Source organism: Mandrillus leucophaeus, unplaced genomic scaffold (genome assembly GCF_000951045.1).
Source record: "Mandrillus leucophaeus isolate KB7577 unplaced genomic scaffold, Mleu.le_1.0 Scaffold18, whole genome shotgun sequence".
NCBI lineage: Eukaryota > Metazoa > Chordata > Mammalia > Primates > Cercopithecidae > Mandrillus > Mandrillus leucophaeus.
In genome coordinates, this window is record NW_012101809.1 from 5,142,451 (window position 1) to 5,165,007 (window position 22,557).

General features: G+C 52.0%; 1 protein-coding gene across 1 annotated transcript in view; it reads left to right on the plus strand.

Moving 5' to 3' along the window:
* The window catches only part of NEURL1 (neuralized E3 ubiquitin protein ligase 1), a 99,446-nt gene that overhangs the window by 64,343 nt on the left and 12,546 nt on the right, over positions 1-22,557 (plus strand). Inside the window, exons 2-3 of the mRNA XM_011977507.1 lie at positions 9,512-9,753; positions 10,126-10,447. Coding sequence (XP_011832897.1) covers positions 9,512-9,753; positions 10,126-10,447 — 564 coding nt within the window. The remainder of the gene's footprint in view (positions 1-9,511; positions 9,754-10,125; positions 10,448-22,557) is intronic.

The window sequence follows — 22,557 nt, forward strand, 5'->3', positions numbered from 1 at the left end:
ATTACAGGTGCCCGCCACCATACCTGGCTAATTTTTTTGTATTTTTAGTAGAGACAGGGTTTCACCATGTTGGCCAGGCTAGACTCAAACTCCTGATCTCAGGTGATCCACCTGCCTCAGCCTCTCATAGTGTTGGGATTACAGGCGTGAGCTGTTCATTCGAAGCTATGTGTTAGGCCCAACCCACGCTTAAGGGGAAGGGGTCACACAAGGGCCTGAAGGCCAAGAGGTGGATGCAGGGATTGTTGGGGCCATTGTAGGGGTTGTTCCCATAGACACCTGCCTTGCAGGGATTGGAGGGTGTGATCAGGTTGTGTTTGAAGGGCAAACGCTGCAGCATTTGATACACAAGAAAGAATCAACCCTCATGGCCTTCCTTATCTGATTCTTTTCTACTGCCGGCAAGTGAGGAGCTATTGAAGGTTCTTGAGCAGGCAGGCTGTAGTCAGGCGTGCTAGGCAGGGAAGGGAGCTGCTCCCTTTATTCCATTCTTTTTCTAATTTCTCCACTGGACACCAGAAAGGGCAAGGCACAAAATGGGTGCTGCCTGAACTCCTGCCAATTCATCAGTAGATAGAAGAATCAAACACTAGCAATTCATTCAGCAACTTTTATTGAGGACCTGCTGTGTGCTGTGAACTAGGCTATGGGGAAACAGCAGTAAAAAAGACAATGGGGCTGGGCGCCGTGGCTTATGCCTGTAATCCCAGCATTTTGGGAGGCCTAGGTGGGCAGATCATGAAGTCAGGAGTTTGAGACCAGCCTGACCAACATGGTAAAACCCCGTCTCTACTAAAAATAGAAAAATTAGCCAGGCGTGGTGGCTTGTGCCTGTAATCCCAGCTACTCAGGAGGCTGAGGCAGGAGAATCTCTTGAGCCTGGGAGGCGGAGGTTGCAGTGAGCCGAGATTAGGCCACGGCACTCCAGCCTAGGTGACAGAGCCAGACTCAGTCTCAAAAAAAAGAAAGTGGTCTCTGTGCTGGGGAGGCTCACAGTCCATCAGGGGGATAGACAGGCACAAATAACTCTGCAGCCTTTCCCAGTGCAGTGCTACTCTGCAGCACACAGAAGCTGATGGGAGTGGCTTCTCAACTCTCCTGAGGATGGCATAGAACCAAACCATTCTGGAGGCAGAAGAGACAAGTCAATGCATTGCATACAACAAGTGCCTTGGGGTATCTGGGCTTAATCTTGTGTAAGAACCAGGGTTGGGAAAGGCTGCTCGGTGATGGGTGCTCCGTTAGGGGGCTTATGGGGTCCTCAGAGGTCCATAGTAAGGCCCCTAACCTAGTCTGGAAAAAATCTACTTCTGAAGGATGCATGAGAAAGGCATTTTATACAGGTGGGAAGGAGGAAGGAAAGGTTCCCAGCACAGAAGTGGGCTTGGGCCAAGCCTGGAAATCAGAGGCAGGTGTGGGAGGTAGAGGCCCCTTTAGGGAACCCAAAGAAGTTTAATTCTGCCCAGTTTTACAATCATCTCTGTCCCCCAAGTTCCATCCCCACCTGTCCATCTCCCACCAGAAGTCAGGCATCCCCAGCTTTCCAGCCGTTCTCCTAAATCCTTTCCCCCAGAGCCCTGTTCAGTTAATGCAGATAAGCGAGTCCAAATCAGGACCACCTTGGCAATCTGAGATTAGGACGTTTGGGGTAAAATAGGACTGAAATTCCTGGTTTCCCACTGGGCTGAAATGAGCCGATCACTTCCTGCAGTGGTTAAGTTTGCTTTTATGTTTTTAAAAAAGACCTTATGTAGAGATCAAGTGTTAAAGTTTGCAAAATTCTTTCACATCTGTAAATTTACCGGGGCACCACTACAGCCTAGAGAGGTGGGCAGGGCGGCTATGATGAGCTTCATTTTACAGAGAAATAAATCAAGGTCCAGAGAGGTGAAGCAACTTGTCCAAAGTTACACAGCAAGTCTGTGGCCTGGTCAGAGTTTGAACCCAGGGCCTCTTGCCTCCAATGCTCATTCTCTGTGCCTCGCTCCACCGCCCAGAAAGTGAGACGAGACTGTCTCTTGGATGAAGATGATGACGCCAGCACTGGTATTCAGGACCATGGGTTCAAAACAAGATGATCTTGGATGCAGTGGGCTTTAGCTGGGCCTTGAAAGATGGGTGGGATTTGGAGAGGTGCAGGTGAGACAGAGGGAATGGCTTGAGCAAAGGTGTGGGGGTAGAAAGCAGAGAGATATAAATAGGAATAATAATAATAATAATAATAATAGCAACTACTTACTGAATTTTACGTACACCATCTATTTTAATCCTCACAAGAATCCCATGAAGGCCTGCCATGACCCCATTTTACAGATGAGGAAAGTGAGGCTCCCAGAGGTCTTACAGTTAGTGACAGAGCTGCCTCGTTTGGGGGCAGCCAGCCCTGGGTTCAGATGTGGGTTCCTCACTCAATGTGTAAACCTAACTTCAGAGGATCTGTGCCAGAATGGCGTTGGGGGCATAAATCAAGACACTGCCCTTGAAGCCATGAGAGGCTGGGCACTGGCGTCAGTATCAGTGCCTCTGCTCTTGGCTGGGGTGGTGAGCTCCCCCCATCTCTCCTTGGCAGCCCAGCTGAGACCAGCCTAGGGCATCTGGGGCTCTGCCAGTGGTTCTGGGGCAGAGCTTGATGGGGGCTATGGGGAGGTCACTCCAGAGGCTATGTGTGTCCAGGCGTCTGCCCCGGGACCCCGCTGAGAGGCAGGAATGTGGTCCGCCAGCTGAGGGTCACCCAGAGGGCTGGCCAGGCTTGTGTCTGGCAGCTCATAAATGCCCAGGAGGAATGGGGCTGTCGGGGGAGTTTCCACCATGTCAGCAGCAGCCTCGCCTGAGAAGGATGCCCCCGGTGGGGCTCCCAAGAAGCCTGTAAACCTGTCACTTGAGGGCCCTCCCTGGGAGCTCTGCTGAGAGCCAGGTGGCACAACTGGGGCTCCATCCAGTTGTGTGTGTCCCTGGTGGAGCAGCTGTGCACCCCACACACCCCTCATTTTGAGGCCCTTTGCTACAGCTGCTCCCCCAGCGCCCAGCCCCTCCTGCACACAACCTTCCCCGAAGTGCCTGCCGTCTTGGACTCATGGGGAAAAGGAGCTCTAGTACCAGAGGCTGAGTAGGGTAAAGGACCCCAGACGTGGCCTTGGAAGACCAGGGTTCAAGTCTCAGTTCTGCCACATAACTGCTGTGTGACCACAAGTGAGTTGCTTAACAATTCTGAATCCAACTCCTTCATTCATAGAATAGGGACGTTAAAGAGTCATAGTCCCGGTGCTGGGAGGGACCCTGTTGGATCGTGTAGGGAGGAAGCCCCACCCCCTGCTGCCCCCTCTGGACCCTTGGCATCAGAGCTGTGTCCAAAGTTCATTCTTATTTTGCTTTCTGCTCGCCACCCCACTCCCTGCCCCCAATATTTTAATGCCAGCCGGGATGCAGGAGGGGGTAGCAGGAGCAGGAGCAGCTGCAGTGGGGGAGGAGGGGGTCACCCTGATGAAGGCTTCACATTGGACACTTGTAGTCCATGAGAACAGCGCCCCCTAGAGGAGTTCTGGGCAGAGCGCATCGTGGCCCCTGCCCTGGTTCAGAAGAGTGGTGAGGCCTGAGTTAGGGCTGTAGCCGTAGGGTGGACAAGAGAGGACAGAACCCAGGTGTGCTTATTCCTGAGGCAGGATTGGTAGATTGAGTGAGGGGTGCTCAGGGGCTCCCCTGGAGCCAGGAGCAGGGCGGGGCAGGTCAGGAGTGCTGCTGGGGCCTGCCACATGACAGGAGCCCACAGTCCATGGCAGGAAATGCCCAGCACACCAGAGAGGGTTTTCAAGTGGTCTCCCCAGAGGTGGCTTGGTGGGCGATGATCACACAGCAAGCTGAGTACAGAGAGAAGGGGCTGAGGATAGCTGCTCAGGGCGGGCCTGGCCTCCATGGCTGCCCCGACGACCTGTTCACACTGTTGGCAGAAGACAGGCACGGTAGTCAGTGGGTGGGGCTTTGCAGCTGCCAAAGTGCTCTCTCTCCATACCTGGGGCAGGGAACCCCTGTTCTGTTCCATAGCTGTGGAAGGAGCTTAAGGGTAGGGTGGCAGGCCCAACCAAGCACTGGGGGTCTTCTGGTAGATGGCTACATCCAAGGCACTGTGCGGGGTGAGCTGATGGCAGTGCTGTGGTGGTGAGAAAGTGCAGCCTCTCTTCTTTCCGTCTGAATGAAGATGTGACTTGTTAGTCGTATTATAGATTTTATTTTTTAATTTAATTTAAGTTTTTGTTTTAGACAGGGTCTTGCTCTATTGCCCAGGATAGAGTACAATGGTGCTACCACGGCTCACTACAACCTTCCGGGCTCAAGTGATCCTCCCGCCTTAGCCACCTGAGCAGCTGGGACTGCAGGTGTGCACCACCATGTCTGGCTAAGTTTTGTAGGTTTTTTTTTTTTTTTTTTGTAAAGAAGGGGTTTTGCCATGTTCCCAGGCTGGTCTCGAACTCCTGGGCTCATGTGATCAGCCTGCCTTGGCCTCCCAAAGTGCTGGGATTACAGACCTGAGCCACCGCACCCAGCCAGCTATAGCTTTTAAATTGAGGTATAATATATATATATAGTAAAACTTGTCCTTTTCAAATGTGTAGTTTTGTGAGTTTTGACAATGTACAAGTTGTGTAACCACTACCCCAATCTCAAGATATGGAACATTATTTCTTTCTTTTTTTTTTTTTTAGAGACGGAATCGTGCTCTGTCACCCAGGCTGAAGTGCAGTGGTGCTATCATAGCTCACTGCAATCTCAAATTCCTGGGCTCAAGCCATCTTCGCGCTTCAGCCTCCCAAGTAGCTGGGATTACAGGTGCGAGACACCATGCCTGGCTAATTTTTTATTTTTATTTGTACAATGAGATGAGGTCTCACAGTGTTGTCCAGGCTAAGATATGGAACACTTCTATCGCCATAAAAACTTCCTTCCTGCCTCTTTGTAGTCAAATCTCTCCCCTGCTCTCTTTCTCTGATACCTACTGATCTCTGTGTCTCTCTAGTTTTGCCTTTTCCAGAATATCTTACGGATGGAATCGTACAGCATACAGCCCTTTGCATCTGGCTTCTTTTACATAGCGTACTTTTGAGAGCCATTTGTGTGTGTGTGCATCAGTGGTTATGTTCCTTTTTATTGCAGAGTAGTGATTGCATGGAGCTGCCACATTTTTAACTGTTCACCAGCTGAAGGACGTTTGAGTTTTTTCTAGTTCAGGGTTATCATGAATAAAGCTGCTGTACATTTGTGTGCAGGTCATGTTTTCATTTCTTGTGGGGAAATGCCCGGAAGTGCGAGTGCTGGAGACATATGTTAGGCCTTTTTCGCTTCATGAGAAACTGCCAAACCATTTTCAACATTGGTTTTCCAGGTTGTGTCACGTCCCAGCAAGAATGCAGGAGGGCTGAGGACATGGTTTACATTTCTGTGTTTTGGTGGCATACATATAAATACATGTATCAATGTATTGCCCTGTATGTATGCTACATGAGATGCTTTTGGGTGGTACATGAAAGAACCTTTTTTGTTTTCTTTCTTTTTTGAGACGGAGTCTTGCTCTGTCACCCAGGCTGGAGTGCAGTGGTGCCATGTCGGCTCACTGCAACTGTCCGCCTCCTGGGTTTAAGCAGTTCTTGTGCCTCAGCCTCCCAAGTGGCTGGGATTACAGGTATGTGCCACCCTTCCCAGATAATTTTTGTATTTTTAGTAGAGACGGGGTTTCACCATGTTGGCCAGGCTGTTCTCGAACTCATGACCTCAAGTGATCCACCTGCCTCGGCCTCCCAAAGTGCTTGGATTACAGGTGTGAGCCACTGCACCCAGCCTGAAGGAATCTTTGTTTTTGTTTTTTTTTTCATAGTTTATAGGTTATGAGTATTTTTTTAATTTGCATTTAAAAAATTTATCCAGCACACCAAATCCATGAATTCTTGGCTATTAATGCCTTTTAATTTTTTTGAGACACAGTCGCACTCTGACCCAGGCTGGAATGCAGTAGCATGATCATGGCTCACTGCAGCCTTCAACCCCTGGGCTCAAGGATCCTCCTGCCTCAGCCTCCTGAGTAGCTGGGACTAGTGGGACTCAGTACAGGCACGCACCGCCACATTCAGCTAATTTTTAAATTTTTTGTAGAGATGAGGTCTTGCTTTTGTTGCCCAAGCTGGTCTCCAACTCCTAGGTCTGAAGTGATCCTCCTGCCTTGGCCTCCCAAAATGCTGGGATTATAGGTGTGAGCCACTGTGTCTGGCCTCTTAATGCTTAATGGCCAATAACAAAGATTCTGCAGTCAGATTGCTGGGTTTGGCTTCTAGGTCCGTTTCTTACTGGTTCTGTGACCCTGGGCAAGCCACTTAATCTCCCTGAGGCACATATTTGTCGTCTGTAAATTGGTTGATAATAAGTTTAATAGTTATAAGTTTGCCATAAGGGTGAAACCAGTAAGTGTGTGTAAAACTAGTTCAGAGTTTGGCAAATGGCTGCCACTATTATTTGATGCATATGACCCATGTGTGATAGGCGTGTGTTTTGTATGTATTGTTCTGCACATCCATGTGTACATGACTGCGTGTGTGTGTCACAGTACATGTGTAAGTATGTGGTTCTTGGTCTCAGGGATACGGGAGAGGATGAATGGCCTAGGGTTGGGATTACTTTTGCGTGCTCACAGGTGTATGTGTGTGCCCATGAGTGTGTTTTTGGAGCCCACATGCCTGGGTGCACATGGTACCCCTGGCCCAGAGTCCTCCTGGCCCCACCTCCTCTGTCTGTTCTGCTGCCAGCCAGGGTGCTGGGCCTGTGCTGCCCCAGCCCCACCCTCAACCCCTTACCCAACACTGGGATTGGCAGGGGTCCTCTCTGGAAGGGAGCCTTGGGGAATGTCTTCCAGGGGCTGGGTCTTTGGCCCCTTGTGTCTCCACTATATTTGCCCAGAGTCAGTGTTTTCTGCGCCTTTACCCAGGGCCCCAGGACCTCGAGTAGGATGGGTGGGAAGGAGAGGAAGCATTTTGAAGAGATTGGTGGCCCTGCAGTTGCTCCATGGATTCTGAGTGGAGGCTGGGGAGGGGGAACCCCAGAGGAAAGGCTCTCAGCAGCAGCTGGGCTCAGCAGGGTTTTAAAAACTGCTTCAGGGAGGTGTAACTGACATACACTAAACTGCACATGTTTAAAGCATCCAATTTGATGAGTTTTGACATAGTGTACCCCTATGAAATCATTACCACATCAAGATAAGGAACACATAGACCATTGAAAACCACCCGTTAAAAAAAAAAAGATAAGGAACACAGCCACACTGCCAAATGTCGCCTTGTGCTTGTTAGTAATCCTGCCTGTCTCCCCCGACCATCGCAGGCATCCACTCATCTGCTTTTGTTTTTTTGTTTTGTTTCGTTTTGTGTGTGTGTGTGTGTGTGTGTGGTTTTTTTTTTTTTTTTTTTTAGACAGAGTCTTGCTCTGTTTCCCAGGCTGGAATGCAGTGGAACGATCTTGGCTCACTGCAACCTCCACCTTCTGGGTTCAAGTGATTCTTCTGCCTCAGCCTCCCAAGTAGCTTGAACTACAGGTGCCTGCCACCATGCCCGGCTAATTTTTATATTTTTAGTAGAGATGGGGTTTCACCATATTGCGCAGGCTGGTCTCGAACTCTTGACCTCAGGTAATCTGCCCCCTTTGCCCTCCCAAAGTGCTGAGATTACAGGTGTGAGCCATCGTACCGGGGCCACTTACCTGCTTTTGATCACTGCAGCTTCATTTGCACTTTCTAGAATTTGATAAAAAATGGAAGGAGAGGAAGGGTTTTGAAGGGAATGGAAGCCCTGCAATTGCTTCAGGAATCGTGTATTGCTTTGTTTTTAACAGGCTAATTTCACTCACATAGTTATTTTGAAATTCACCTATGTTGTTATTCATATCGGTAGTTCATTGCTCTTTACTGCTGAGTAGTATTCTATTGTGCAGATGCACCACAATGTGTTAGCTACCCACACAGCAGGGGTGATTTTTCTCTTATGCTTCCATTTCTACCTCTGGATGCAAACCTCAATAATGTGTGATGTTGCCTTTCACCAGCCCATATTTTATGAAACAAAAGTCAAGCTGTGTCTGAGGCTGGCCGGACCCCAGTGGGCATCTTTTCCAGGCAAGGCACCTGTAGCCAGTGCCACTCTCTGCCCTTCTTCCCAGCGTCCCCTTCCCTGAAATGGCCTCCCCTCCTCTGCACTATCCAGAGGCCATTCAGCTTCTTCCAGGCAGCCTTTCCAGACTATCTGGGTCTCTTCTGAGCATTTCCAGCCTTCATAGCCTGACAGCGTCCAAAGCCCTTGCACTGTTCGGCTGTTCCCATCTTGTCTCCTTGGTGAGGACAAGGTGAACTCCTCCTCGTACCACCCCTTCCTAGTGAGCCTGGCAGGCAGGAAGCTGCTCTAGAGAGGCCCGGGGGCTCATGCACAGGGTGTCCAGCTGGCCTGGGGCTTTGGAGACTGTTGTCTGGGGCCTCTGGAGAAGAGGGGGATTGGAAATGCAAAGTGGTACAGAGGGATGCAGACCAAAGCCAACACAGCCCGGACTGAGGGCTGGGCCTCTCCCTCTGCCTTCTCTCCCTGTCTTCCATCTCCTTCCTGGAAGCCGCTCCTCCTCCTCTAGGGAGTGGAAGGGTCTGGACAGGCCCAATGCCGAGCTCTTTGCATCATTAAATTCCTGCCTTGGAGGACCAAAATTTGAAACATCCCAGAAGGCCTCTGTCACGTTTTGTGGCTTTCTGCGGCTCCACCCACTTCTCCTCCATTCTTCATTGTTCTCTTTCCCCACGGTGACAGGATGGGCGGGCTCCACCTCCTGAAGGACAGGGCGTGGATCTTGGGGGCCCCACCAGAGTCCCCAGCCCTTGAGGCTGTGTATTAATTAATGCTGCCTGTGCTGCTGAGACTTGTCTTGGAGCCACAGAGTAGAGGCCACCCATTGTGCCAGAGAGGGAAGTGTTGTCTTCCCCAAGGTCACAGAGCCAGTTAGTGACAGCCCCGAGAACAGGATCCATGTATGTTTCATGTCTGTGTCTCCAGTGCTCAGGACAGAGCTTGGTATTCAGCAGATATGTCATAAATATTTATTGAATAAAATAAATAAACAAACCAAGGATGGTGGAGTGCCAGTGAGTGGTGGTGGAGGGCAGTAGTAAAGGCGATGTGCTACCATGGTAGGAGGTGAAAGGCAGAGGGTGTTAAATACTAGTGGGGAGAGGAGGTGGGAGAGGGTGGGGGTGGAAGGTGATGGGGAAGGCTGAGGGGAGAAGTGGTGGGTAGTGAACCAGTAGAGCATGGTGGCAGATGGTGGAGTGGGAGATGGTGAGAGATGGTGGCAGAAGGATGGTGGCAAGGGGTGGCAACAGTGGTGGAAGAACTGGGCTCCGGGTGACTTCTGGTCATGCCCAGCCTCCTCCCTTACCTAGGGGACTCTGGTCTGGCTCGTGGACCCGTCAAGTTCTCTGACACTGTGGCCTGTTCCTTTGCAGACTCCATCGGGGGCCCCTTCCCCGTCACTTCTCACCGATGCCACCACAAGCAGAAGCACTGCCCAGCGGTGCTGCCTGGTGGGGGGCTCCCAGCCACGCCGCTGCTCTTCCACCCGCACACCAAGGGCTCCCAGATCCTCATGGACCTCAGCCACAAGGCTGTCAAGAGGCAGGCCAGCTTCTGCAACGCCATCACCTTCAGCAACCGCCCGGTCCTCATCTACGAGCAAGTCAGGCTGAAGGTGGGCCTGCCCCCGTCCCCGCCCCCGCCCCGTGCTTCCTGCTTCCCTCACGGCGTTCCCTGGGCCTCTGGACTCTGCCTGCTGCCACCCCCACCACCATACCCTGCCCCTGCCTTTTCTCTCTGGTGACCCTCTTCCCTCTTCCTTATGCCTTTCTCAACCTCCCTGTGTGACAAGGAAGGAACCGGGAGGGCGGTAGCCACGGGAACCCCTTGCTGTCTTCCCAGCAGGGAGGGCTCCTGGGAGGGAACCGTGCTGGAATGGTGGGCAGGCTGCTGTGGGATGCTCCAGGGAGTCCACCCGAGGGGGGCTACCCTTGGTCCGATTGACCAAGTGGGAGAGGGTGGGCTGAGGCCACCCCCTGCCACCCAGATCACCAAGAAGCAGTGCTGTTGGAGCGGGGCCCTGCGGCTGGGCTTCACCAGCAAGGACCCATCCCGCATCCACCCTGACTCGCTGCCCAAGTACGCCTGCCCCGACCTGGTGTCCCAGAGTGGCTTCTGGGCCAAGGCGCTGCCTGAGGAGTTTGCCAATGAGGGCAACATCATCGCTTTCTGGGTGGACAAGAAGGGTCGTGTCTTCCACCGCATCAACGACTCGGCTGTCATGCTGTTCTTCAGCGGGGTCCGCACGGCTGACCCGCTCTGGGCCCTGGTGGACGTCTACGGCCTCACGCGGGGCGTCCAGCTGCTTGGTGAGTGCCTGCCCCTCCGGCCCCTTGGTGCAGGGGACACCCCTCAACCTCTGGGCACTGCAGCCTGGCGCTGTGCAATCCCATCAGGCGTAGGGACCCCTCTCTGACTGGTGCCGAGGGGAACAGGGGCAGCCCTGGGAGCCTTGGCATGAACTGCAGAGAGCTCCTTTCCTCTAGGCCCATTGCTTTTCAGTGGAACCTGGGTGTGATTTCTGCTCTCTGCAGCCTCTTAGGTGGTGCCTTGGGCAGTGTGCAACCTTCACAATCATAAACGGCGGCCTCAAAGACCACCACCCCCAGAAGTAATTAAATTAATCATCACAACCACAGTTCATAGAACACTTACTATGTGCAAGGCACTTCATTCTTGCCTGTTTTCATAGCAACCCTGGGAGGGAGACCCCGTTATTGGGCGGAAACTCAAGTCCAGGGAGGTTGCATCATGGTCCCAGGAGCCATGGCCCTTGAGGGGTAGAGCCAGCCCTGAGTCTCCAGCTCTAAAGCCAGCTGTCAGGCCCTGGGCTCTGCAGCCTTCCAGAAGACTGGGTTCCAAGCCCACCCTAGTGCCTTTTGCAGGGATGTTGGATAAAAGGGTAGGATCCAGGGGCAGAAGGCACTGGGGGAGCTAAGACTCTTGGCCGCTCCCTGGCCCCCAGCGTAAGTTAGGCTGTTTCAGGAGAGCGAGAGAGCAAGGAGGAGGAGCCTCGGGAAGCAGCCTGGCATGCTCAGGGGCCAGGCTTCCCTGCAATGGCACAAGTACCGGGGCTGGAAGAGGACAGGAGAATCTCCGACTTCCTAGGGTCACACAGCGAGTTGGTGGTTAAGGTAGGACTAGAACTCAGGTCACCTGACTCCCAGACCAGGCTCCTTCCCACCTGGCTCTCGTTGTGCACAGGCACTCAAGTGCACGTGCGCACATGCAGACTCTGGGTACAAATCAGGCCATCAGCAAACCGGCTTTGCTTCCAGGCAGAGGCTGTGCAAGCCTCAGCTTCCTCATCTGTGAAATGGGTTGGTGGGAAGATTAAGTTCCATCAAGGAGGCCCAGCACAGTCTCGGGTACCAAGTATATGCTCAAGCAACACTCTTTCCTTCTGCCATCTCTACCCGCCGCTCCCTGCAGAGAAAGAGGCCATGAAGGTGGTTGAAAAACGTTTTTTTTTCCTTTCTGACTTCAGAGCCTAGCCACAGTGAAGCTCTTCTTTTCCACAACACCTTTATTTGAGCAAAAAGTCAGTGATAGTAAAAACAAAGAAATGAGTCAGAAGCCTGTTTGTTGAGTTCCAAACATCAGGAAGCGGTTTTTATTAGCTAGTAGTTTGGGAACTTTCTGTTTTTCACCTCAACAGAAGTGTTTCTGCATTCACAATGACACGTTCAGAGCCTGGAACTGGGCAGTTCTGGGTCTCAGCAACTGAAGAAGGGAGCCCAGGTGCTTTGCATTGTCTCTGTGAAACGGGTGTGCCTGCAGCCGGGGCAGAAAGAGCAGTGTTCATGCCCCTAAGCTACAGAGACCGGCAGATCCTAGCCTCGCGCTGTACTAGGTGTGGGGCCTCAGTTTCTTCATCTGTAATGTGGGGCTAAATGCTTTCTCAGGGTTCTTTGAGAAGCAGCTGATGCACAGTAAGGGGTCCGTGACTGTCATTCGTCCCCACCCATCCTGGGGAGGGCAGTTCCCCACTCAGGGCTCGAGTGAATGCCGTGGTGCAGCTTTGGTATCCTCAGGGCCCCATACTTCAAGGCACTGGAGTCCCAGCGCTTGAGTTTGAGCTCTAACCTGACCACTTCTGCCTGAGCCTCAGGCTTCCCACCTGGATAATGGTTGTGAAGGCTCTGACTTAGCCCAGGGCTCAGCCACATAGTGGAAGGCGAAGTCTCTGCTCCCAAGAAAGCCACAGTCTTGTTGAGGGGTGGGCGGGTGAAGGTAGTGGGGTGATATCCTTGCTTTTCCCTAAGAAAATGTGCCCTTCCTCACAGTCCCCACTCTGGCTTCAAGGCCAGCCCCAAAGCCCCCTCCTCCCTGAAGCCTTTCTGGGCGGAATTCTCCTCTCCATCTCTGTGTGCCACCAAGTGGTGCTGGCGCTTCTCTCAGTACTGAGCATTGGCAGAGCCTTGGTCTGTCCGTGTGTCCACTTCCCTGCAAGATGGGGAAGAATCCACCTCTCACTCAGTCGGGCTGCTCTCCGGGGTGGAGGCTTCTGCCTGACCTGCAGAGGATGTGGAGGAATATTTGCATGGTGGGTGGGGGAGAGTAGTAGGGGGGGACGAATGAGAGGGCGGATGCCTTGTTAGATGAAGAAAACGGCAGGTGGGTGGGGGCCAAGGGCGACCCAGCCCTGCCCACAGATAGCCCAGGCTCACTGGGAAGTTAGGGAGATGAAGCAAACACTCCAGACGATGCAGGCACTCAGGGCACAACCCAAGAGAAGCCAGTAAATCGCTAACTGCTGTGGTCATGGGATGCCTTCCATCTGCCGAGATGGTTTCTATCCAGTTATCTCATTTAACCCCTCTGAAGCAGGCCCACAGGGAGTGCTTTTTATCCCCATTTGGCAGGGAGATAACTGAGGCCCACTCAAGACCTGGCTTGCCCATGTAGGGATGTGGCAGAACCCTGACTTGAACTGGGCATTCTGATGCCAAAAGCAACACCTTTCCCATTACCCTCCAGCTGGTTTAAACATAAAAGGAGGCAGGAAGTCAGAGGAGACTGAGGTCAGTGGGGGAGGATGGAGGCCAGGAGGCCTTCTTGGAAGAGAAGACTTGGGCTGGGCCTGCAAGTTCCAGGAGGGTCCTGGCACATGGGAATGAAGAGGAACACGCCAGACGGCATGGGGCTTCCCACCCTCAGGGGCTGAGGAGGGCTTGGAGAATAATCTGAAGGGCCCACCCTGGGCCACAGCCCAGGTGGCCTGACCTGGTCCAGCCCCATCCCCCTGTGACTATAAATGGGCTTGCACGCAGTGTTTTCAGTTGCATTTGGAGTTCCCGACAGGCTCCTCTCTGCCTCTCTGCACACCCGATAAGGTTAAGGCCCCAGCTGATTCCGTCCCAGCCGTAAATCACCATAATCCCTGGGTATTTTCAAACACTGATTATGGCCCCTAAATTCAATTGGCAGATAAAGATATCCCTTCATTTTATTCCTCCTGAATTTTTTTTTTTTTTTTTTTTGGTAAAGATAGAGAGGGAGACACAGAGATTCATCCAGAGATCTGCTGAGGTGGGCATGATCTCTCCACCTTCGTTTAGTGCCTGTCTTCTGAGATACTCCCCTCTACCCCAGGTAGCCTCAGGGTCAGCTTCCTTCCCTGCCTCCTCTTTCCTCTCCGCCCCACTTCCCACCTCTCCCTCTCTCCATCGCTTGCCCCTTTACTGCACCTGTATCTTTCTGGGCTTTTCTCTCTCCCTCGACCTAGATCCTCTCACCCTTTTTGCTTTCCCTGGTCTTGGTGTCCTTCTCCCCACTGCTGTCTCTCCTCTGAAGAAAGTCGCTGTCTGTCTTGGTGACTCTGAAGCTGGGCCAGTCTTTCCTGGGGTGATTGTCCCCCAAACCAATGTCTGATCTTCAGGGATTTTCTGCCAGGCCTGCCCCTGTCCCCTTTGTCTGAAGCCTGTGGTCAAAGCCCTCCCAACCTTACCTGCTCTGTGTTTGTTCGTTAGACCAGAGGCTTCCCAGGGTAGCTGGCACATGGTAGGTAAGCAGGTCAGGCCATGGGTGGATGGGTTGTGTCCCCGGACAGAGTGGAGGCAGGGGCTGGTGTCTCTCCCCAATGGACGGTCCTCCCTGCCCTGACCAGAATCCAAGCCATGGCCCCAGCAGGCCATGGTGCACATGCCATGGCCCCAGCAGGCCCTCCTCCCTGTTATGGTGCCCGTGCCACAGCCCCAGCAGGCCCTCCTCCCTGTTATGCTGGAGTTCCGCAGATCACCTCTTTCTTTGGGGCACCCTGGCTCAAGCCCAGGCTGGTATCGTCAAGAATAACAGCTTCCTTCCTCCAGGGAGAAGGGACCTGCCAGCAACTAAATAAACACAGATTTTATTGGGTGATTAATACATGGAGAAAGAAGCTCCTATCCCAGTGTCTCAAGATCTCCTTGCTCCTCTCAGAAATGTCGATTCAGGAAGAGCATCTGTGAGTCCCATCAGGAGGCTGGTGGGCCAAGAGCCCACTTACGAGGGAGCTCCAGAGCATCCCTCAGTGCCCACCACAGCCTAGGTACTATGTGGGGGCAGGTGGGAGACAGAAGAATTGAAAACCCAGCCCCTCTCCTGGAATAATGTTTTCCCTGGGGGACACATCATATAACTGATGCAAGGTGGTCCAAGTTCAATTCTGCAATCAAGTGTGAGCTGAAGAGTAAAACTGTGTGTATATGTGGGAGGGGAGTGCAGCTGGAGAGCAATCCAGGAGGACTTCCTGTAGGAGACAAGTTTTAAGTCAGGAACGGAGTGAGGTGAAAAAAATGGATTGGTTGAGGAACAACTTAGATCAGACGGAGGGGTGTCCACAGGCACAGAGGTGGGGAATTGGCGGTCAGTAGGGGAGCAGATCCAGGAGGGGAAGGAATGAGGTGGAGAGGTAGTGGGTGACTTGTGGAGGTGAGGGGTGTGCACAGGTGTGGGTATGTGTATGCATCACAGGGGAGAGAGCCATGAGAGCTGAAAGCTTCCAGCAGCTTTTGTGCTGTCAAGTTGTTCAGTAAGAGGGACTGGCTGCTTGACAGTGGAGAAGTACGAGACCCGGAGATGGGGAGGGGCCTGCCCAAACTCTCCCAGCTACTCATCAGCCCCACCAGGCCTGGAACCCAGATCTCTCAGGGTGATCTGGGAGTAAGGTCAGAGGGAGAAGGCTATCAACACCTCTAAATGGTGGGGCTGGGTCCGGGAGGGTTCTAGGAGGGGATGAGGTGGGAGCTCCCGAGGGCTTATGCATTCTATTCCATCCCTTGCCATGCACAGGTTCCCAGGTCTTGGTAAAAGACCTACGCCTGCCTACTGAGGAGAGAGCTGTGTGGAGACTCCTAGGGTGGGCTTCCAAGGGCCACGTGCTGCTGGGTGGGTTCTCCAGGCCCCCGGCAGATAGGGGCTTGGGTCAGGTCCTCTATCCAGGGCGTGCCTCAGCTTGGAGGTGCTGAGCATGATTGATCCCCAGCTGAGGACCACACTGCCATCTGGGCCTTCCGCTTCTCAGGCTAAACCAATATTTACCCTCAACTGCGGCTGCCAGGGGCCAAGAGGCAAATATTAGTTTAAGGAGCCGGAGCCAGCTCTTGGGCTGGGGGAAACGGCTGAGGCTGCCGATCATGATTTCTTCCTCTTTGATGATTTTCATTTCTTTTTGATTAAGAAAAATCCTGCTCTTCCTTCTGCTTCAGAGGCTCTTCTGGCACTTCCTTTCTGCTTACCCCAAATTCTGCCAGCTATATCACTGCCCCACACCAAACCCTCCCCTCCGCCAGGAAGCTTTCCCAGACCTCCCTCATTCAAAATGACCCTTCCTCCTCCTGACCATCGGCACATGGAGACCTAAGTGGTATAAGCAGCTCTGAGTCATGTATTGTCCTGCTCTTTAAAGATACAGCATATATCCTCTTTGTATATAAAGGAAGGTATTATTGTGCCCATTTTGTAGATAAGGAACAGAGGCTCAGAGAGGTCTGATAACCTGCCCAGGGTCACACAGCTGGCAGTTGGTGGAGCTGGGATTTGAACCCAGGAGCTTGGGCTACATTACCTTCCAGCTTCTCTAGATGTGAGTCCATCTGATCTCCCTATTAAGTCTGGATGCCCGACAAGAGTGGGGACAGTGGCCCTCCTGTGCCTTCCAGAGTCGAGCTTACGAGAGTTCAAGGCATCAAGGATCAGCTGTGCATGTTGGGCACAGATAGGCCACCAGGGCCCCCGCAGTTCTGGTACACAGAAGAGGGGCAGTGCCCAGGATGCCGGATTCAGTGGGGAAGGTGGGTCTGCCTGCCTTGTAGTTCCCCGGAGGCTCCCAAGGGCTTTGTCTGGTTCAGTTGTTCCTGTGCACTCTAGTTTTCTACCACAATGAATATATATAAAGTTGAACCACATGTAATCGCCAGTATTGGACTGTTTTTAACTTACAAAATAGGCAATCTCATGTTTGCCCCTAGCATCTGTTGGGCTCAAGAGATTGTACTGGGGGCCTTGGAGAGAGTGGGGGGCTCAGGGTGGGGTGTATGTGGAGGGAGGAGCTGGGGCCTTGCAGTATTGGGGACAATGCCTTTATTTCAGATGCACGAGACCAACTGAATCAAGGCTTGACTTGGTCACTCACTATTTCTGGGCAGTTCTCAGCTTCTCTGTGCTTCAGCCTCCTCATCTATTATTTAGACATAATTATACACGCCCCACTTACCTCACAGATGTGGAAAGGCATTTACACAAATGAGAAGGGCTTTTGTCTTTAGGTTAAAAAGGAATACCTAATTTTAAAACACCACTCTCCCCCGCCAAAAAAAGCCAACCCCTCAAACCAGCTCTCCAACTAGAAGAGGGAGCCTTGAACCCAGGTCCCTGTATCAGGCTGAAAGGAAAACCATGCAATTGAAATTGCTCCTTGGAACGAGATCTGTGGTTCTCCAGCTGGGTTCCTCGGAACACTGGGGTTCCACAGAGGTGTCTTGGAGGCTGCAGAGAAGGCCAGAGAGAGGAGGAGGGGACAGGTGCTCTGCCCACCTCCTAGACTTTGGCTAGAGCTTTGGGTTCTGTTGGACAAAAGGATTCCACTGCTTTTTAAAAAAGTTTGAGATCCACTAGACCAAATGATTCTATAAATCTATGAGATCCCATGGCTTGAAGATTCTCTGAATCTTAAAGTCTGTGACTGAGTAATTCTAGGATGTTCTGCCCTTCCCTCTGTGAGCCCCAGAAAACATGTTTGTTTCTCCTAAATTTCCCATGGTTGGGTTTAAAGGGAGAGGGTGGAGGTGGGTGCTGAGATGGGTGGAGAACCCCCTTGCCTGTCCAAGCCAGGCAGCCGCCCTCCCCGGCTCCCTCCCATGCCCCGTGCCAGATGCGGACCAGCAGGAGGATGTTTGTGGAGACAGTAAAGGGCTGGCAGCACCTCCCAAACAGGGGCCAGCAGATACCCGCCAGCAAGCCGGGCGGCTGCAGGCTGACCCTTGGTTACAGATTAGCCAGTGCTCCGGATGTGAGAACGTCAACAAATGGGACTCTCAGGCTGACGGCAAGCTCTGCCTCAAAGGAGGCCCTGGCCTGCCCGAGGTCCTCCACGCCCAGGTCCTACCTTGGTTACCCTGCACTGCTGGCAGCGTATGGCAGGGCCAGGTAGCTTTCTGGGCAACAGCTGGCCCTGGGGCCCTCCTCAGTCTGTCCCCTCTCCCTCCCCATCCTGCTCTTCACCAGGTGTTTGCTAACAGTTTTCTCACCTGTCAACCCAAACCCTCCTGTGCTTCAGCCCAAGTCAAGTCAACTCCTGTGCCTTCCAGAATACCTTCCCTAGGCCACTCTGAAACAGGAAGGGGACTTCAGCCTTAGCTGGGGATCTTGATCCTAAAGGGGATATTTATTGTAAAGCAGAGAAGACTCAGAGGGAGCCTCAAGGAGGGTATGTGGGACACAGATGGATTCCCACCAGGAGAGTTTTTCTAAGTCATAGTTGTTCCAAGGTGGAGGGAGCCTTGGGAGATGGTAAACTTCCTGACCCTAGGGCCATTCTAGCTTCCAGCCAGGCTGAGAGATTGGCAGGGGTAAGTGGATTTCCTAGTTCCTTAGTACCTCTAAGCTTCTGTCTAACCCTAGATGCCAAGACTCTGGTAATCAAATTGTATTCAAATATTTTCCTGACTTCGGGGCAGGCATGGTAGCTCACGTCTGTAATCTCAGCACTTTGGGAGGCCGAGACCAGCAGTTCACTTGAGCTGAGGAGTTCGAAACCAGCCTGGGAAACCTAGTGAAACCCTGTCTCTAACAAAAAATACAAAAATTAGCCAGGCGTGGTGGTGTGCACCTGTAGTCCCAGCCACTTGGGAGGCTGAGGCACAAGAATCGCTTGAACCTGGGAGGCAGAGGATGCAGTGAGCCTAGGTCTTGCTACTGCACTCCAGCCTGGGGAACAGAGCAAGACCCTGTATCAAAAAAAAAAAAAAAAAAAAAAAAAAAAAAAATTCCTGCCCTTAAGCCTTGCCCTTTCCACTGACTCCTGGCTCCTCCCTCTCCCAGACTCCCTGCCCAGGGCTGGGCACACAGTAGGTCGGTGAGTAGGGCCCCCAGCACCACCTAGAGGAGAGGAAACACATGGCCGGGACCTCCCTGCCCTGGCAGTGCCTGCTTATTTCTGCTCTGGCTCAGGGTGTCGGTAGAGCCACTGCCGGCCACCAGAACAGGCAAGAGCTAAAGACTGACAGGTTCTTTCCTGAATGATGGGACATGCAAGGGGAGTCAGCTTAGCAGCTTCTCCTCGTGGTCTTGTGCCGTCTCTGTTCCCATCATAAACACCTCCAAAGTAGGTGGGCACGTGTCCCGGCACCGATTATGTAACTTGTTGCTTCCGAATGTGGGGCCACCCCACTGCTTGGGGTGACAGGTTGCCCATCTGGTTTTTCTAAGCCTTATCCATCAAGTGGTGCAGCCCTGGGCCGAGGTTGGTTCCATGGTGTTCTCCCATGGCTTGGGGCCCCAAACACTGCCCTGACCTCTAACTTGGTATTGGCTCACTCAACTGTGACCTTTGCCGTCCCTTCTGCGGAGGGTGCTCTGACCAGCTCCTGAGTCTCGAGTTTCATCTATTTCAGGGCCTCGACACAGCTGGGCTCACTGATGGGATGGTTATTTTGGAGCTGCTGGCTGCCTGCAGCTGCTCCTGACCCTGAGGGGTGGAGAGGGAGAGAAGACAGACTTGGGCTGGGCACTGGCCCTAGGGATTCGTTCCGTTTTTAGCTGTTTCCTAGTAGCTTTCGTCCCTCCCCTCCCAACTCTAGCAAGATTTCAATCAAGGCAAAAGGGATCCACTTCCTACCCCCTTCTTCTCTTTGTACATCCTCCACTGTTTCTGCTTCCTTTCTTTATCCTCTCACCTCTACATTTTAGCTGCTGCTTCTTGGTCTTTGGTGATTTCATTCAATGAATATTTCCTGGGTACCCTTCATGACTGATGTGAAGTCCTGCATTAAGGTTCAAAAAGCCCCTGGTCTGAGGACAGGTGTACCTGACTTTTAGTTGAGACTATGCTCAAGCCAAGCAAATACTAATATCTGAAGTTATCGGGTAGCTTCTTGGTGCTGGGGATGGTCCCACTTTACCTCAGCTTTCCAACAACAACTCAAGGCAGGTATTATTACCCCTATTCTCTAGGTGAGCAATTTGAGGCTGGGAGGAAGGTTGTTTACCCAAAAACCATCAGCCAAGTGCTGGGTCAGACATTTAAACCTAGGCCTGATCCAGACCTGGATCACCCAAAGCCCATGCACTTTCTTCTGAATCATGTGGCATTTCACATGCCAATAACAATGGCTTATATTAACCTAATGACTGTGCCAGGTGTCCTATTTAGGTGCCCTGTGTACCTTACTCCTTTTCATCCTCACAGCGTCTCTTCTAAGGGGAGTATTAGATACAGATTTTATGTAAATCAGTAGATGCTGATTTCACTGCTGAAGAGGCCCCAAGAAGTTCAGCTATTTGTAGCCTTGTCTTACAGGAAATGGCAGGGCCAGGATTTGAACCTAGACTGATGACTTCAAATTCATCGCACTTAACTGTGCTCTTGTCCTGCCTACTAGTATATGAATGTTGGTTACTGAAAAAAACCTTATGTACTTTTAGGTTGCATTATTAGAAGTATAGCATATATACCAAGGGAGGTGATGGCCACACTCTGCCTTGAGCTGGTTGGTGCACATCTAGAGTACTGAGTCTGGTTCTGTTCATTGTCTAAGAGGTGGGAAGGTGTGTGGGAAGTCTGAGTATTCCCTGAGAATTGTCTTCAGTACTGGGCTGATAGGCAGCTCAGGAGGTAGTGGGTTAAATACAGGGAGGTAGATTTTGGTTTAAGAGAAGGAAATACTCTTTAAAGACAGATTAACTCCACAGTGGAACAGGTTGCCTGGGAGTTAGTGAGCACCTGGTAGTGTGCATGTTTAAGTAGAAGGGGACGCCTGAAGGGACAGAGAGACCAGGATAGCTTGCATCCAGTCCCATGAAGAGCTTTGTTCTGAGGGTCTGCCCAGCCCCAGGAGCTCTGGACTGATTGTCCTGAGGTGGTGGTGTGGGCCCAGTGACAGCTGTGTTCCTGGAGCTCTGGCTGGACATATCTGAGCGACTTGATTCCTCTTCTCCCTGCTGTTACTGCCCCTTCCCCTCTCTGTCTCCCACCCTCTGTAGTTCCCAAGGGCCAGTGCCTGGAATCCCGGAGGGGTGTGGGAGCAGGGGCTATTCCCCAGGCTTCAGGTCAGCCCACTGGCTTTCCCCAGCTCTGCACCATTTGTCTCCCACCTCCCCCCTGCACAGGCCCTCCTCGCCTCTGCCTCTCCCATTGTCTTTCCCACCTCCCCCTGCACAGGCCCTCCTGGCCTCTGCCTTTGCCTCTCCGCAGCCCCCCAGCCTCTCTGCACCATCACTGTCAGAGTCAATTCCCTGGAATAATCACATTTTCCGGCCGGCTCCCTCCTCCTCGCCAACATGATTCCAGGAAACCCCAATCAGCCAGGCCCCAGGAGGCTTCTCCAGAGCTTTAGGAGGCTTGGGGGGAAGGGCCCACACCCAGAGCTTTCTGGGGGCCAGACAACACACTTCCGGGAAAGGGTGAAAGAAAAAAGGGAGGTTTAGTGACCATGTCTACATTCAGGTGGAGCTGAATTTTGGCCTCTGCTGTCCCTACCAGAGCAATCCCCCAAGCTTTGCTGTCATACCCGAGAACCCCAGCCATCCTTAACCCAGTTCCTGAAGAGACAGCACAGATTCTCCCTTGGAGAGGTTCAGAGAGAAGGCCTGAAGGAAGGGATCGGGGTCCACGGTGCGGCTTACAGTGGCACCAGGCAAATTTGGAGAGACTGACTCACACAGAAGGGCTTCAATAAACAAGGAGAGTCTGGAAGTGAAGAATGCGGCATTGGGAGTTGGACAGACCTTTTTTTCAATCCTGGATCTGCCACATGGTGGCTGTCATAACGCCGCTGAGCTTTATCTGTAAAACAGGAACACTTCCACGGGCTGCTGCAAGAATGAATTGCAGGGGTAATTCATGGAACATGGTGATTACTTTTATTGCAAGTTATAGGACTTCATAAAGCAGAACATAACACAGCCATTAGAAGAATATGGTGTTGGAAACGGTTATTGGCATGGAGAGGTGTTCAGGTGCTGGGGATAAGACAGAAGGAGCCCAGGAGTTAAATTTTTGAAAATTTTGAAAAAAGCTCCAAGGGTTCTTAGTCTGGAGTCCTTGCCCATGGATGGCTTCATGTAGTTCATGAATGCCGAGAAATTATCTACAGAATTTAGTGAGAATGTGCATTTTTCTGGGGAAATGGGTCATCACATTTTCAATGTCATCACATTTTCAAAGTGATGTAGTACATGTAAAAGGTAAAAAACAAGTGATGTTTATATAGCATGACACAATTTTTGCACTAAAAAAGTTACCAGCTGGGTGTGGTGGCTCACACTTCTAATGTAGTACTTTGGGAGACTGAGGCAGGAGGATCGCTTGAGCCTAGGAGGTGGAGACCAGCCGGGCAACATGGCGAAATCCTGTCTCTACCTAAAAAATACAAAATTAGCTGGGCGCGGTGGTGCATCCCAGCTACTTGGGAGGCTGAGGTGAGAGGATGGCTTGAGCCTGGGAGGCGGAGGTTGCTGTGAGCTGAGCTATCTCCACTGCACTCCAGCCTGGGCCACAGAGCAAGACCCCGTCTCAAAAAAACAAACAAACAAACAAACAAAAAAGACAAAAACAAAAAAAACGCCAAATACACAAAAAAAACAAACCAAAAATACAGCCTTTAAAAAGGCTGAAAGGTCATGCATACAGATATTAAAGATGTTTTTCTCTGGGTGGTGGGCTTACAGGCGATTATTTTTTCTTTTTGCTGAACTGAATTTTCTACAAAATACCGTTTTG